Source organism: Mya arenaria, chromosome 5 (assembly GCF_026914265.1).
Source record: "Mya arenaria isolate MELC-2E11 chromosome 5, ASM2691426v1".
Taxonomy (NCBI): Eukaryota; Metazoa; Mollusca; class Bivalvia; order Myida; family Myidae; genus Mya; species Mya arenaria.
Window position 1 is genome coordinate 40,856,825 of NC_069126.1, and position 14,861 is coordinate 40,871,685.

At 35.8% G+C, this 14,861-nt stretch overlaps 1 protein-coding gene across 1 annotated transcript in view; it reads left to right on the forward strand.

Annotated features, from left to right (window-relative positions):
• Positions 1-1,265: 1,265 nt before the first annotated feature.
• Positions 1,266-14,861, forward strand: part of LOC128235689 (putative RNA exonuclease pqe-1) — a 70,009-nt gene continuing 56,413 nt past the window's right edge. The window contains exons 1-4 of the mRNA XM_052950491.1: positions 1,266-1,636; positions 11,239-11,290; positions 13,368-13,447; positions 13,841-14,015. Of these exons, the coding sequence (XP_052806451.1) occupies positions 1,568-1,636; positions 11,239-11,290; positions 13,368-13,447; positions 13,841-14,015 (376 nt within the window). The 5' untranslated portion in view covers positions 1,266-1,567. The remainder of the gene's footprint in view (positions 1,637-11,238; positions 11,291-13,367; positions 13,448-13,840; positions 14,016-14,861) is intronic.

Here is a 14,861-nt window from a genome sequence, read left to right on the forward strand (position 1 = left end):
TGCGCGCTTAACAAGACCGAATTAAAACGTCGTTATAAAATACCACTTTCTCCGTGCTTTCCTGCGTACATGTATAGGATGCAGACAGTAGATGATAAGTTTTGAACTGAGAATTTTTAAATTTCATCTGAATGTTGAATAGTATGTACAGATCATGTTGGGGGAAATGTCCTTAATAACAAGGAGCGATTGGACTAGTGTCTGAGTGTGTAGTCTGCTTTGCACAGTCGATACTGACAAGATAATCTCTCTTTAAATATCTGGGAGCGATTCTATCACCCCAGACATTCTGGTTCTTTGGAGACCGTTCAGAGCACAGCACAGCACGTATTTTATAAATAAATATGCTATTGCTTGAATAGTGATATAATTAATTTTGTAAATCAATATTTAAAAGCGACATGAGGTAGTTTAATTCAAACTAACGTATTTTGGATCAATTGTGAAGAAATATGAAAGCTAATGTAAATCACCATTTTTTCAGTTTCCTGGGTAAAAACTAATACTTTTTGAGAGGCCATGAGCGAACACCCCTGGTGGAGATCGAACGCACAAAATCTTGGGTGATAGGCGGCCACTAGCCCTGAGTTTAGTTAACGCTTAATGTTGCTCACGACAGCTAACATGTGTGATATTTGGTTTCCCGCACTATGATATAAAGGGTAACAAAACATAGCAATTTGCTATAAACGCGGATGACAGTTAGTCTCAACTGGACACAAGGGAGGGCGGGGTTGCTAACCTGTTTTACTTTATTTTATTACAATATAAGGCGCAACTTTGTCTGCATGATAATCAAACGTGGAATATGCTTTTCGTGTTTCTTTTATTTTAAACACAGGTACTTATGTCATGTATAAGGAACTCAAGTATGAATCTGTTTAGCGGTATATTCTCTAGACCGACGGATTAAGGTTGAATTCATTCCGTTGGTGAAATCTTTAAATCCCCAGTCTATCAAATTGTTTTTAAAATAGTTTTTTTTTGTATTCATTTATTCAGCTAGAGCCAAGAGATCATTGTATTTGTTATGCTAATTTGATTTCAATCTGTTTAAATCTTGAGATTTTTTTATGTAAATTCGCGAAATACCAGCGGTTGGTGTATATTTGTAGTGTCCTTAATTGAAAATATTTACGCCTGTAAGTGACATGTTAAATTCGATTGTATTTTCAAAAAAACTAATCGATTCTAAGTGTTTGAAGAAATCAAATTAGTCTTCATCTTCACCGAATACATGATAATGAAATGCAATAAATATGTACAGTTCAAGAATTTAAATAGATTTCAATGATTATTGATTCGTAAACACCTAATACCGTGAACGGTCTATATCAAGTTAATACCTACTGAATTCACCACAAGTTGTCAATAAAGGTTCTTCAATCATCGCTATGGCCTAAGAAATTGTGAAACCGCGTATTTTCATTGTGGTGTATAAGATTTTAATTTCACAAAACTGAAACAAAATGAGGAATGGTTTACAAAACAACACTTTAAAACGATTGAGTACAATTTCGCGATAAAGGGCACGTGTCGTGTGTTTTCCTGCACGTGAAAATTCAAAATGGCGACGACGGATACGGACAGTGTCCACGATCACATGACCAATCTTCGACTGAAGATGGTCCAACAGGTCAGTAACCATGGCAACGATTCATTTTCATAGAAAACAGATTACTGTAGTAGTGATTTCTATATATCATCTTTAATGTAAAAAGTTATACATGAGACCTGCTAACAGGTTTTGATGTTAATGGTTCTCACGCAAGAGCTTAATTTATGTTATATTGTTGCTAAACGAATCTCCTATCCACATCCTACCCCATCATAATTTTACATATGGGTTACTTTTAAGCCCCACATGCTTTATAACAACACCTGACTCATACCAATAACATGAAGTTGTGTTTTGTTTCAAACTGTTTCAGCTACAATTTACTATCTAATTAAGAACAACAATTTAAAGACTAACAAACTTTTAATTCATTCAAGTTCAATTATCGCTTTCATATTTTAAATCAATCATCAGAAAAAGGCATTTTAAATACTCTTTATGAAAATTAAACACTGGTTATTGGAACAGCAATAAAAAGAATACATATATTTCAGCTACGATGCAATATTCGAATGACAACAATAATGTATTCACTCACAAACTTCACTTCAATAATTGTTTTCATAATTACAAATGAAACATCTGAAAACAGAGCATTATTTTGATATTCTTTATACAAATTAAACTCTAGTTATTCAAACAGCACATAAAACAGCCTAAATATATATTTGTAGTAACCAGGAGTTTTGAATAAATCAGTTTCCGTGAGTTGTAGAGAATTTGATCCAAATGTTTGCAAAGTCTTTGTGGAACTTAATGGGATATTTGTCATGTTGATGCCTTGTATTTTAAACCGACTGTTCATTTAACCCCACATCGATTAACTTTTTATAAAGGTATTGTCAGACGTGTTCTCGTTTATGTTTTCTGTACAAGAACTTGCGTGCATATATGTTTTAAATATGACCCAAACCTGCATATAAAGTTAAAGCTGCACGCTCACAGAGTTATAGTTTCGGCAACTTTTTTAGTTTTTGTCTTTGAATGAGCCAATGTTGGCATAAGTATGTGAGAACCAGTGATTAAAGACTCCTGACAAAAGAGCAGAACGCAATTTATCATGTTTACGTTCGAAAATTGATATTTATGGCTAAAACCGTTACATACGCTTTCAAAAAATCTGAACATTATATGGGATCACCAGGCAAACGAACATTATATGGGGTCACCAGGCAAACGAACATTATATGGTCACCAGACAAACGAACATTATATGGTCACCAGGCAAACGAACACTATATGGGGTCACCAGGCAAACGAACATTATATGGGGTCACCAGGCAAACGAACATTATATGGTCACCAGACAAACGAACATAATATGGGGTAACTAGGCAGATGAACATAATATGGGGTCACCAGGCAAACGAACATTTTATATGGTCACACGGCAAACGAACATTATATGGTCACCAGACAAACGAACATAATATTGGGTAACTAGGCAAATGAACATAATATGGGGTAACTAGGCAAACGAACATTTTATATGGTCACACGGCAAACGAACATTATATGGTCACCAGACAAACGAACATAATATGGGGTAACTAGGCAAATGAACATTATATTGGGTCACCAGGCAAACGAACATTTTATATGGTCATACGTCAAACGAACATTATATGGTCACCAGACAAACGAACATAATATGGGGTAACTAGGCAAATGAACATAATATGGGGTCACCAGGCAAACGAACATTTTATATGGTCACACGGCAAACGAACATTATATGGTCACCAGACAAACGAACATAATATGGGGTAACTAGGCAATTGAACATAATATGGGGTAACTAGGCAAACGAACATTTTATATGGTCACACGGCAAACGAACATTATATGGTCACCAGACAAACGAACATAATATGGGGTAACTAGGCAAATGAACATTATATTGGGTCACCAGGCAAACGAACATTTTATATGGTCATACGGCAAACGAACATTATATGGTCACCAGACAAACGAACATAATATGGGGTAACTAGGCAAATGAGCATAATATGGGGTCACCAGGCAAACGAACAGAATAGGGGGTCACCAGGCAAATGAACATAATATGGGGTCACCAGACAAACGCACATAATATGGGGTAACTAGGCAAATGAACATAATATGGGGTAACTAGGCAAACGAACATTATATGGGGTCACCAGGCAAACGAACATTATATGGGGTGACCAGGCAAACGAACATTATATGGGGTGACCAGGCAAACGAACATAATATGGGGTAACCAGGCAAACAAACATTATATGGGACCACCAGGCAAACGAACATTATATGGTCACCAGACAAACGAACATAATATGGGGTAACTAGGCAGATGAACATAATATGGGGTCACCAGGCAAACGAACATTTTATATGGTCACACGGCAAACGAACATTATATGGTCACCAGACAAACGAACATAATATTGGGTAACTCTGCAAATGAACATAATATGGGGTAACTAGGCAAACGAACATTATATGGTCACCAGACAAACGAACATAATATGGGGTAACTAGGCAAATGAACATAATATGGGGTCACCAGGCAAACGAACAGAATATGGGGTCACCAGGCAAATGAACATAATATGGGGCCACCAGGCAAATGAACATAATATGGGGTCACCAGACAAACGAACATTATATGGGGTGACCAGGCAAACGAACATAATATGGGGGTAACTAGGCAAACGAACATTATATGGGGTCACCAGGCAAACGAACATTATATGGGGTGACCAGGCAAACGAACATTATATGGGGTGACCAGGCAAACGAACATAATATGGGGTAACCAGGCAAACAAACATTATATGGGACCACCAGGCAAACGAACATAATATGGGGTAACCAGGCAAACGAACATTATATGGGGTCACCAGGCAAACGAACATAATATGGGGTAACTAGGCAAATGAACATAATATGGGGTCACCAGGTAAACGAACATAATATGGGGTCACCAGGCAAATGAACATAATATGGGGTCACCAGACAAACGAACATAATATGGGGTAACTAGGCAAATGAACATAATATGGGGTCACCAGGCAAACGAACATTATATGGGGTCACCAGGCAAACGAACATTTTATATGGTCACACGGCAAACGAACATTATATGGTCACCAGACAAACGAACATAATATGGGGTAACTAGGCAAATGAACATAATATGGGGTCACCAGGCAAACGAACATAATATGGGGTCACCAGGCAAATAAACATAATATGGGGTCACCAGACAAACGAACATTATATGGGGTGACTAGGCAAACGAACATAATATGGGGTAACTAGGCAAACGAACATTATATGGGGTCACCAGGCAAACGAACATTATATGTGGTCACCAGGCAAACGAACATTATATGGGGTGACCAGGCAAACGAACATAATATGGGGTAACCAGGCAAACGAACATTATATGGGATCACCAGGCAAACGAACATTATATGGTGTCACTAGGCAAACGAACATTTTATATGGTCACACGGCAAACGAACATTATATGGTCACCAGACAAAAGAACATAATATGGGGTAACTAGGCAAATGAACATTATATGGGGTGACCAGGCACACGAACATAATATGGGGTAACTAGGCAAACGGACATTATATGGATCACCAGGCAAACGAACATTATATGTGGTCACCAGGCAAACGAACATTACATGTGGTCACCAGACAAACGAACATTATATGGGGTGACCAGGCAAACGAACATAATATGGGGTAACCAGGCAAACGAACATTATATGGGATCACCAGGCAAACGAACATTATATGGTGTCACTAGGCAAACGAACATTATATGGTCACCAGACAAACGAACATAATATGGGGTAACTAGGCAAATGAACATAATATGGGGTCACCAGGCAACGAACATAATATGGGGTCACCAGGCAAATGAACATAATATGGGGTCACCAGACAAACGAACATAATATGGGGTGACCAGGCAAATGAACATAATATGAAGTCAACAGGCAAACGAACATTATATGGCGTCACCAGGCAAACGAACATTATATATGGTCACGAAGCACCAAAATGATTATACATTAATGCAAATTACTTGATGAAATGACAAACTTATTTGTATTTATTAAAAAGCTGCAGTCTCACAGATATAACATGTTACAACTTATTTATTTTTTGTCTTTGAAAGAGCAATTTTTTTGCGTAAATATCTGCAGACCAATGATCAAAGATCGCTGACAAAAGACAGATCGCAGATTTTCATATTTCCGTTCGAAAATTAATGTTTTATGGCTTAAACCGTTACTAACGGTTAACGAAATATGCTTACATACATTTTGAACTTAAATATAACAATTTGCGATCTAATTTTTGTCAGCAGTCTTATATAACTGGTTTCCATGGATTTTCGCAAAAAATGGCTCGTTCCAAGACAAAAAATAAAGAAGTTGTAAAAATGTTTACTCTGTGAGAGTGCAGCTTAAAATACCTTAAAACAGTATATTGTTGACTATTAAACTCCTATACACGTCAGTGTACGACCCATATCAGATTTCCATTCACTTATCTGATTACATACTTGTCCGTTATGGACATGACTAAAAACAAAAAAAAGGCGAAAGCAATAGTATTGAACAAAATATTTACAATAAAACATTAAATTAATAAGCTTATAATAAAACATAATAATATCAATAACATTAAACATTGATTTTAATGAATGAAAACGAGTGTTTTTGCTTGTTTTGTTTTTTATAATCATTATAGTCAAATACAATTGTATACGAATATATCTATTGTATCCTCGAAAGAATGTGGAAGTATACATTTTTATCACATCAAAGAAAGAAAAAAGTGATTCTGTGCAATGCGCTATATTAAAACATAATCAGTTCTTCCTAATAACTCTTTGATGTCTTCAAGTGAAATATAAAAATGTACACTTATAATCGATCATCTTTTTATGAAGTTTCTCGCTTACAAAGTGATCATACATAAGAGATTTCAATGGGCCCTATTTATCTATTTAAATAAAGAACATTTCAATTTGCCATCATAAAAGGATAGAAACCAGGCATTCATTGAGAGAAATTTAAATGACACACAAACGTGCATCATTTTCAATATGATTTCTTATTTGTTCATGTTAACTTTAAGTTCATGTTACAGTACGTGAATTTGTCAAAAGCTATAAAAAGTAAAAACAACAACAAAAAACATGTATCTATAATAATTATTATCCATAGTATTTCATCATCATCATCATCATCATCATCATCATCATCATCATCATCATCATCATCATCATCATCATCATCATCATCATCATCATCATCATCATCACCACCACCACCACCACCACCACCATCATCATCATCATCATCATCATCATCATCATCATCATCATCATCATCACCACCACCACCACCACCACCACCACCATCATCATCATCATCATCATCATCACCAGCAGCATATTCATATTCATATTCATATCCATCATCCCGTCTTTCCCGTCATCTTTATCCTCATACTTAGCTGCATCAAAGACAGCATCATTATCCGCCTCGAGCATCTTCCTGAGTGTTATAACGGAATAATCGTATTATCGTCATCACTACTATCATCTTAGTCATCCTCATTGTCGTCGTTGTCGACGCCGCTTCCATTCTAAACAATAGTGTAACTCGAAATTCTATTCATACATCAAACAAAAGAAATCCGGGCAAAGTGAGTATTCCCACTTTGAAGGTTGATAAAAACTGAAACAGCAGATGTTTTGAATAATAAATACATGTACACGTCAGTGTTCTCTAAAGAACCATCAGGCCAGCTTCCGAATATAGACGGACATCCAGTCCCCCAATGGAAGACATAAACCTTAACACAACTGGCATCGAGCAACTCTTTCTCAACCTCAACCCATATAAGGCAGCAGGCCCAGACCTCTTACCAACACATAGTTAAGCTGACTGTGGGAGAAATGGCACCCATACTGAGCATCATCTTCCAACAGACCTACAAAACTGACGAAGTCCTACCGATTGGCAACAGGCTAATATAACAGCTGCATATTAGAAACGCGACAAGACCTGCCTAGCTAACTATTGACCAGTTTCATTGACTTGCATAAGTATTATGTTAAAACCATGAAGCACATTGTCTTAAGTTAAATTATGAACCACATAGATCACACGATCATTCTAGTAAGTTTTTAACATGGATTTAAAGCTAAATAACCATGCGAAACCCAGCTAATCATACAGTCGAAAATGTATCCAGACGACTCGATCAAAGGCAGACCACCGTCCTCCTGATACTTGACTTTAGTAAGGCCTTAGACACCGTGCCCCATCGCCGACTTCTATAAAAGTTATTGCACTACGGGATCTCGGGAGAAACGCACAGATGGGTCGAGTCCTGGTTATGTAAACGCCAACAGAGAGTGGTCCTTGATTGCTCTAATTCTACAGAATCACCAATCCTCTCGGGAGTCCCTCAATGAACGGTGGAGGTCCCCTCATGTTTTACTATATATCAACTAAGAGTCAACGATGACGCCGACAATGTCTCGCCACAACTAGGATCAAACTACTAGTATTCGCTGACGACTGTCACGGCTTTTATACAGAGCTATCAACAACGTCATATACCAGATAAAACTCCAACGAGACTTAGATTCACTTGTAGCCTGGTCACACACATGGTAAATGAAATTCAACGCCGCAAAGTGCAACCTCCCCACAATTACAAGAAAAAGAAACTACGTCGATACGCAGTACTCATCAGTAATGCATCATCCATACCTCGAAGTCGAATTAAACCTGGAAATCTCGTATAGGCAACATTACAGGAAAAGCTAAAAAGACTCAACCTACTGAGGAGACACATTTATAACTGTAGCTAGGAAGTAAAAGCATTCAACTCTTTAGTACGACTACATATTGAATACTCCTCGTCGGTATGGGACCCATACGTTAAAGCTGCACTCTCACAGATTTACCGATTTGACAAAAAAAATAAAAAAAAATTGTCTTGGAATGAGCCAATTTTGCGTTAATATCAGCAAACCAGTGATATATGACTGCTGACAAAACATCAGATCGTAGATTTTTATATTTCCGTACGAAAATGAATGTTTTATGTATTAAACCGTTACTAACGGTTTAAAGCTGCACTCTCACAGATTGAACGTTTTGACAACTTTTTTTTTGTCCTGGAGCGAGCCATTTTTTTATAAAATTCATGGAAACCAGTTATATAAGACTGCTGACAAAAATAGATTTAATAACGATCGAACCTCTGATGAATGAGAATGCTTTAAATAGGATATTCAATCTCTTGATAAAGTCCAACGCAAGTGAGTCCGATTCGTCATCGGGAACAACTCGTATGGAGACAGCTTAACATCTATTATATGCTCAACGAATAGAACTGGCAATCTCTTCAACACAGATGTAATAATAAGTGACTATTCCATAAATCAGTAAACTCCTTTTCTCCAGTTAAAATAACGGACTGTGTTACTCCATCACATTACAATGGCACTAGGAGACATAACAAAGCCTATATTTAACTCTGGGCCAACTACGAACAATACAAGAACAACTCCCTGTCTCGTACCATACGAGACTAGAACTCCCTCCAAACCTACATGCAGTGCAGATCACCTCTGTAGACGACTTCAGCACCGCTCTGCAGACATACACAGCCTTAGCAGCACAGATGTTATTTTTAAAATTCTGATTGCAAATATGCCACTTGGTGTGGCTTTTACCGCTTTGATGGGGTCACATGCCTGCAATGCTCGTTGCCCTACGCAGCAACAAAGTAGATGTAGAAAAAGTATATCGCGAAATTTGGTCATGTAAATTGTCTCTTTTACAACTTATAGACTTATAGTCTAATAAATCATTTTCTATGCATTATCATCATCAACATCACATGGCCGTCATCGTCATATTCTTCGTACTCGTCTTCATCTACCAGCTTTGGTTAGCATTTACATATTTAATTGTTAACATAATAAAACTTAAGTTAAATTTCCATTTGGCACGTATACACAATGGCACGCTACTGCCCGGTAAAAATGCACACGAAGTGCGAATATGATACGTAACAGTACGGGCATTAGGAAAAAAAAACCTGATTTGAGGGATTATTTCCCTTCGTTAGGAAACGGCCACTAATTCAGTGACGAACCAAAATGTTGTCAATATCAAAGTGACACTATTGTTTGAAATTGAATGGCACTATCGACAAGAAATGGTGTTGTGAGCATGCTCGAAGTCATTGCTCATCATTCAATCCACAAAATAATCATTAATTATGCAATATAAAGATGTGTACCTGATACTGAAATGCTTTTAGTTGATCAGAAGTCTTAAGTCGGGAATAGCAAGTATTTCTTATTGTTACTCAAATTTTACAGCTAAGCAAACTATTTGTGTTAACTGGTTGATATAACAAACCCAAACTGGACACAAGTCCCGAACACCTGTAAAAACACGCTTCTTTTTACGGTGATCGATAATTCAGTGTTCTAGTTCAAGACATAGGCTTGCCTTCGTGACACTTGCAAATTTTCATCTTGTTTTATTGAGTATTTTTCTTAAAATGCTATTCAATGTTCTAATACGCTTAAAATAATAATGTAGCACATGGGGTCATGACGTCACAGGGTGCATGCGCATCTATTAGTATGAGGCCTCGCATTTATGTAGACTTACATTCGAGATATGTATAAATAAAAATCACACTTAACATTTAAATTGCATGTTTTGATAAACAGTGGAAACAATAAAAAACTTTGCAGCTAAGTGTTTAATAAATATAGCATACTTATTAATCATAATTTTATGACCATGTACTTTCGCGATGTTGACTTTTGGCAGGTTATTACGGTTTTACCAATTAAGTTTTTTATTTTATATTGTTATCAATTTGTCTTGAATCCAATTCAAACTTAAAGTAAGCATCTGCTTCAACATCATTTTGTCAAATTCATCGAAACTTTTTTAGATTGGTGTATCATCTTAGAAAAAACCCGATGCTTTTCAAGTGTTCGGTATTTGTACCCTCCATAGCATAAATTGACCGGTGATTAACTGTCTATAAAATGAACAACTTCCGACATATAATTGATAAGATCTTGAATCTGTACTTTGGCAGATGTTGTCACATTAACCAAAGATGTTTCATACACAATTTTAATTCACTAGAACAAAAACTCTCCAAGATAATTGTAAAAAACCTCTAAAAGTGTTCAGATTTGCGACCTTAGCCAGTAGAACAAATTCTTGGTCTTGCAAGTTGTAGGTTCGAGCTCAGGCTTGGCATTGAGTTGTAAAGAAGCTAACCAGTAAGATTCTGGAAGTCGCTTTTCTTTTCAAGAGATGCATATCAGTATTTCTTCAAAGGACGGTCAATCAAAACATTGAATTTTATTAATTTTAATGACCCCATATCTGATCAAAATTTAATGCTGATAATTTTTCAACAGCTGGTTTGATCAAAACTAATTATAGAAATGTTCTCAGGGTCAATTTTCAACGCTGAGAAATGAAATGTGTTAAGCTAACTAATTTATCTCAATCAATTTAAACTGTATTTTTCCTTTTTTCCTTTCAGAAAATACAAAATGAGAAAGACAGGCTTGCAAACAGACCTCCATCAGAAGAGAGTAAGTGAAAACGTTGTTATAAGTCTGAGCAGAAAAATATAGATATGTCTGCCTGTTGAAATTGTTGTTAGTTTGATGAAAATATTTTTGCAGCCTTTTTCTTGCCATGATACTAGTACACATAACACCCCATTTTCGTATACGTATAACCTCCTTTGTGGTAAGGGTGTAATCAGCCTTTTTGTTTGCGTGTTACCCCCTCTTTTTGAATTTTCATTAATTAATTGGCAATCAGGGTTAAGTTGGTCATGTATTCATTCCCTGTAAAAATACTTAACTTTCGTGCATTAACCGTTTTTATTTAGAACATAGATATATTAATAAAAGTTCATTGATGATTGCTCATAAAATGTTTGCATTAAAACACAAGCAAATAATGAACTGTAAAAAACATATTTGAGAACCATTTCTCCATGGGTTTAAAATAAAATTGACAGCTACATCATCATCTGTCAAAACTTTGCGTGAGAGGTGTCCCACGGATGGGTTCTCATCAGTAAAAAATCTGACAGTCGTAAAATTGTGCACACTTTCTAAAAGATAGTAGATCCTGCTGTTGTGCATACCTAGAAATAATGGAAATATAAAGAGAAAAGGACTGTGAAAGGGGTGAAGAGCAATTTGATTCACTGCTCACATATTTGCACGTCATTGTCATGGCCGTAATACTAAGTAAGGGAAGTAATTCATAATATAAGGATATTGAATAATGAAGAGTGATACCCCTTACATAGACTAGTCAAATATTATTCATAAAATATGAAGCTATCTGTATAAAATTTTTTTTTATTAAACTTCATAATTATTTAGATAGATTTCTACTTTTATTGAATAAATTTCTTTTCAACTTCGCATAAAAGTACATATTGTGATGTAAATATTTGGAAAATAACCAATTGAAATTATGGATATCCTACGGCTTATACGTATCACTTCCATTGAGATTAATTCAGCAAAGTCACTTAATAAACTGTTAATAATCAATGAATGTAAGTAAGAGATATTGAACTAGATTACTGTTCATATAAAAGATGATGACGATTGAAGAAAAATACCGTGAAGCTTTCTGCATCACCCCTAGATACTGGCAAATAAGAATTTCAAAGTGTATTTTTCTCACCAAGGTAGAACTGCCAGAAAATAAAGTTTAAGCTAATCAAACACAGCCGTGTTATTTTGTTAGTAAAAAAATGATAACCTATAGATTATTTAGATTATTGTCTTTCTGCTGTCAATGTAATTAGCTACCTGGGGTTATAAAGCATTAATAAATTGATTTAATTAAAGGATGCCTTGAAGTATTGCTTCATACATGCTTTCACTTTTTATAAACCTTCCAAAAAAATTCTTAATCTGTTTTCAGAGCTTCACGATTGAGTTATTTGTTATGCCCCTCCTGTAGGAAAAATGCAGGGCATAAGTTCCATAATCTTGGCTGCAGCCTGGCTGAGTAACAGCCCTTTGTTAATTTTCATTTTTTTTGTTCAGAAAATAACTTGAAAAGTCTTTGAGGTATTGACTTCATACTTCATATATATATAGGTCCCTTTAGGAGAAGCGCAGTGCGCAAAAACCATTACTCTGGGTTCAGTATTTTTAGAGTAAATTGCCCTTTGTTAATTTTCATGCTTGTTCTTTGTTCGGAGTATAACTTAAATAGTGTCTGAGGTATTGACATCAAACTTCATATAGAGATAGATCTCATGGAGAAGTTCAGTGCACAGGAATCAAAACTCTGGGTGCAGTTCTTCTCTTTTGAGTTTCTGCCATTTTTTAAATTTCATTGTGCTTTTAGCCTGGAGCATAACTGGAAAAGTGTTTGGGGTACAGTATGACTTCAGTCTTTAAATAAAGATTGATTCCATTGGTCAGTACTGAGATTCCATTCTTTATTGCCCATTGCCAGTCTTTACTAATCTACATATTTATCCACTCTTGATGTTCCTCTTAAAGTTTATTACCTGGTTTTTACCTTTCCTTCATTTTTTGTTTAACCTGACAGTCAATTTGTTGACATATTGACTTAATTACATAATTATTTAATGCTTATTTGTTGTCTACATCCATTTGTCTTCAGGTACTAATGATGATCTTGAACGGCAGGCAAGATTACAGCAGGCAATGCTTCGGAGACAGGAACTACTTGACAAGATACGGGTTGGTTGCTTATAGAACAACTAAATTTAAAAAAAAATATGTGCTAATTAAAAGGTTTATATGTCTTGTGATTATTTAATTTTTTATATATTTTTTGGATAATTGGAATGATATTTTTTGTCTCCATGACATCTACTAACATCAACTAAATTTTGTTATTATTGATTTTGAAAATAAAATGGAAATTGATTTTGACTTAAAAACTGTTATAATTTCTTTTGTAGATTTTCCTTTCGACACACTTTTTTTTATTTTCTAGTCCATTACATATAACGTCCAGCTGATAAGCCTTTTTACATTCAATTGACAATATTTGGCAGTCTTTGGATGATAATTGTCAGGCAATGGGAAATAATATTAGCATGTGTTTGAAGTTTGCTCTGTTTTCTCAAGCGTGAACAACTTCTGAACGAAGACGGCAGGAGGCCGGCGTCAGACAGATCCCGACGACGTTACACGCCCTCTCCTCTGCCAGTACCTCCTTCTCGACGCTCACTACCCGACTTTGCCAGATATAACAACTACTATAACTACAATCACCAGCCTGACACCTTTAGATCCAAGCCTGGTAAATATACTTTTAAAGACTCTTAAGGATTTGATAATATATCCTAAACAAAGCAAGGTTTACAAAATTTAATTAAAGGTTGCTGTTAATACAAGACATAAGCCTTATATACCTTGAGATATAATCCAGGTAAATATAGTTATCTTTGGCATGGTATGATAGGTATGAGTAAATGGTCTATTGGTAGATACAGGGCAGATAACACCAAGGTGGAAGTGACTAATAAGTGTGAAGCATGGCAGATCCGTAGAAATACTTTGTCTCAGAGCATCGTTTTCGTTGTAATCACATATATCTGATCAAATAACTACTTGGTGTAGAGTCTTCAAATTTGGTATGCACATTGGTCATTATAGTCAAGTATTGATTTCCGGGTAAAGAGGCCAAAGTCATGACACTTCTGACATTTTGTGCAAACGTGGTTTCAATTTTCTTACATATGACATTAAAACAATGCATGGTTTATACCATATCAGGACATTGGTGTCCTTCAATCTTCATTGGTTCTGAGGTTGAACAGTTTTCGATATGAAGGTACTGGCTGAACATGCTGGATCTAAGTCTTAGTCTACTTGTTGTTTATTTTACTGATATGAAGGTACTGGCTGAACATGCTGGATGTAAGTCTTAGTCTACTTGTTGTTTATTTTACTGATATGAAGGTACTGGCTGAACATGCTGGATGTAAGTCTTAGTCTACTTGTTGTTTATTTTACTGATATGAAGGTACTGGCTGAACATGCTGGATGTAAGTCTTAGTCTACTTGTTGTTTATTTTACTGATATGAAGGTACTGGCTGAACATGCTGGATCTAAGTCTTAGTCTACTTGTTGTTTATTTTACTG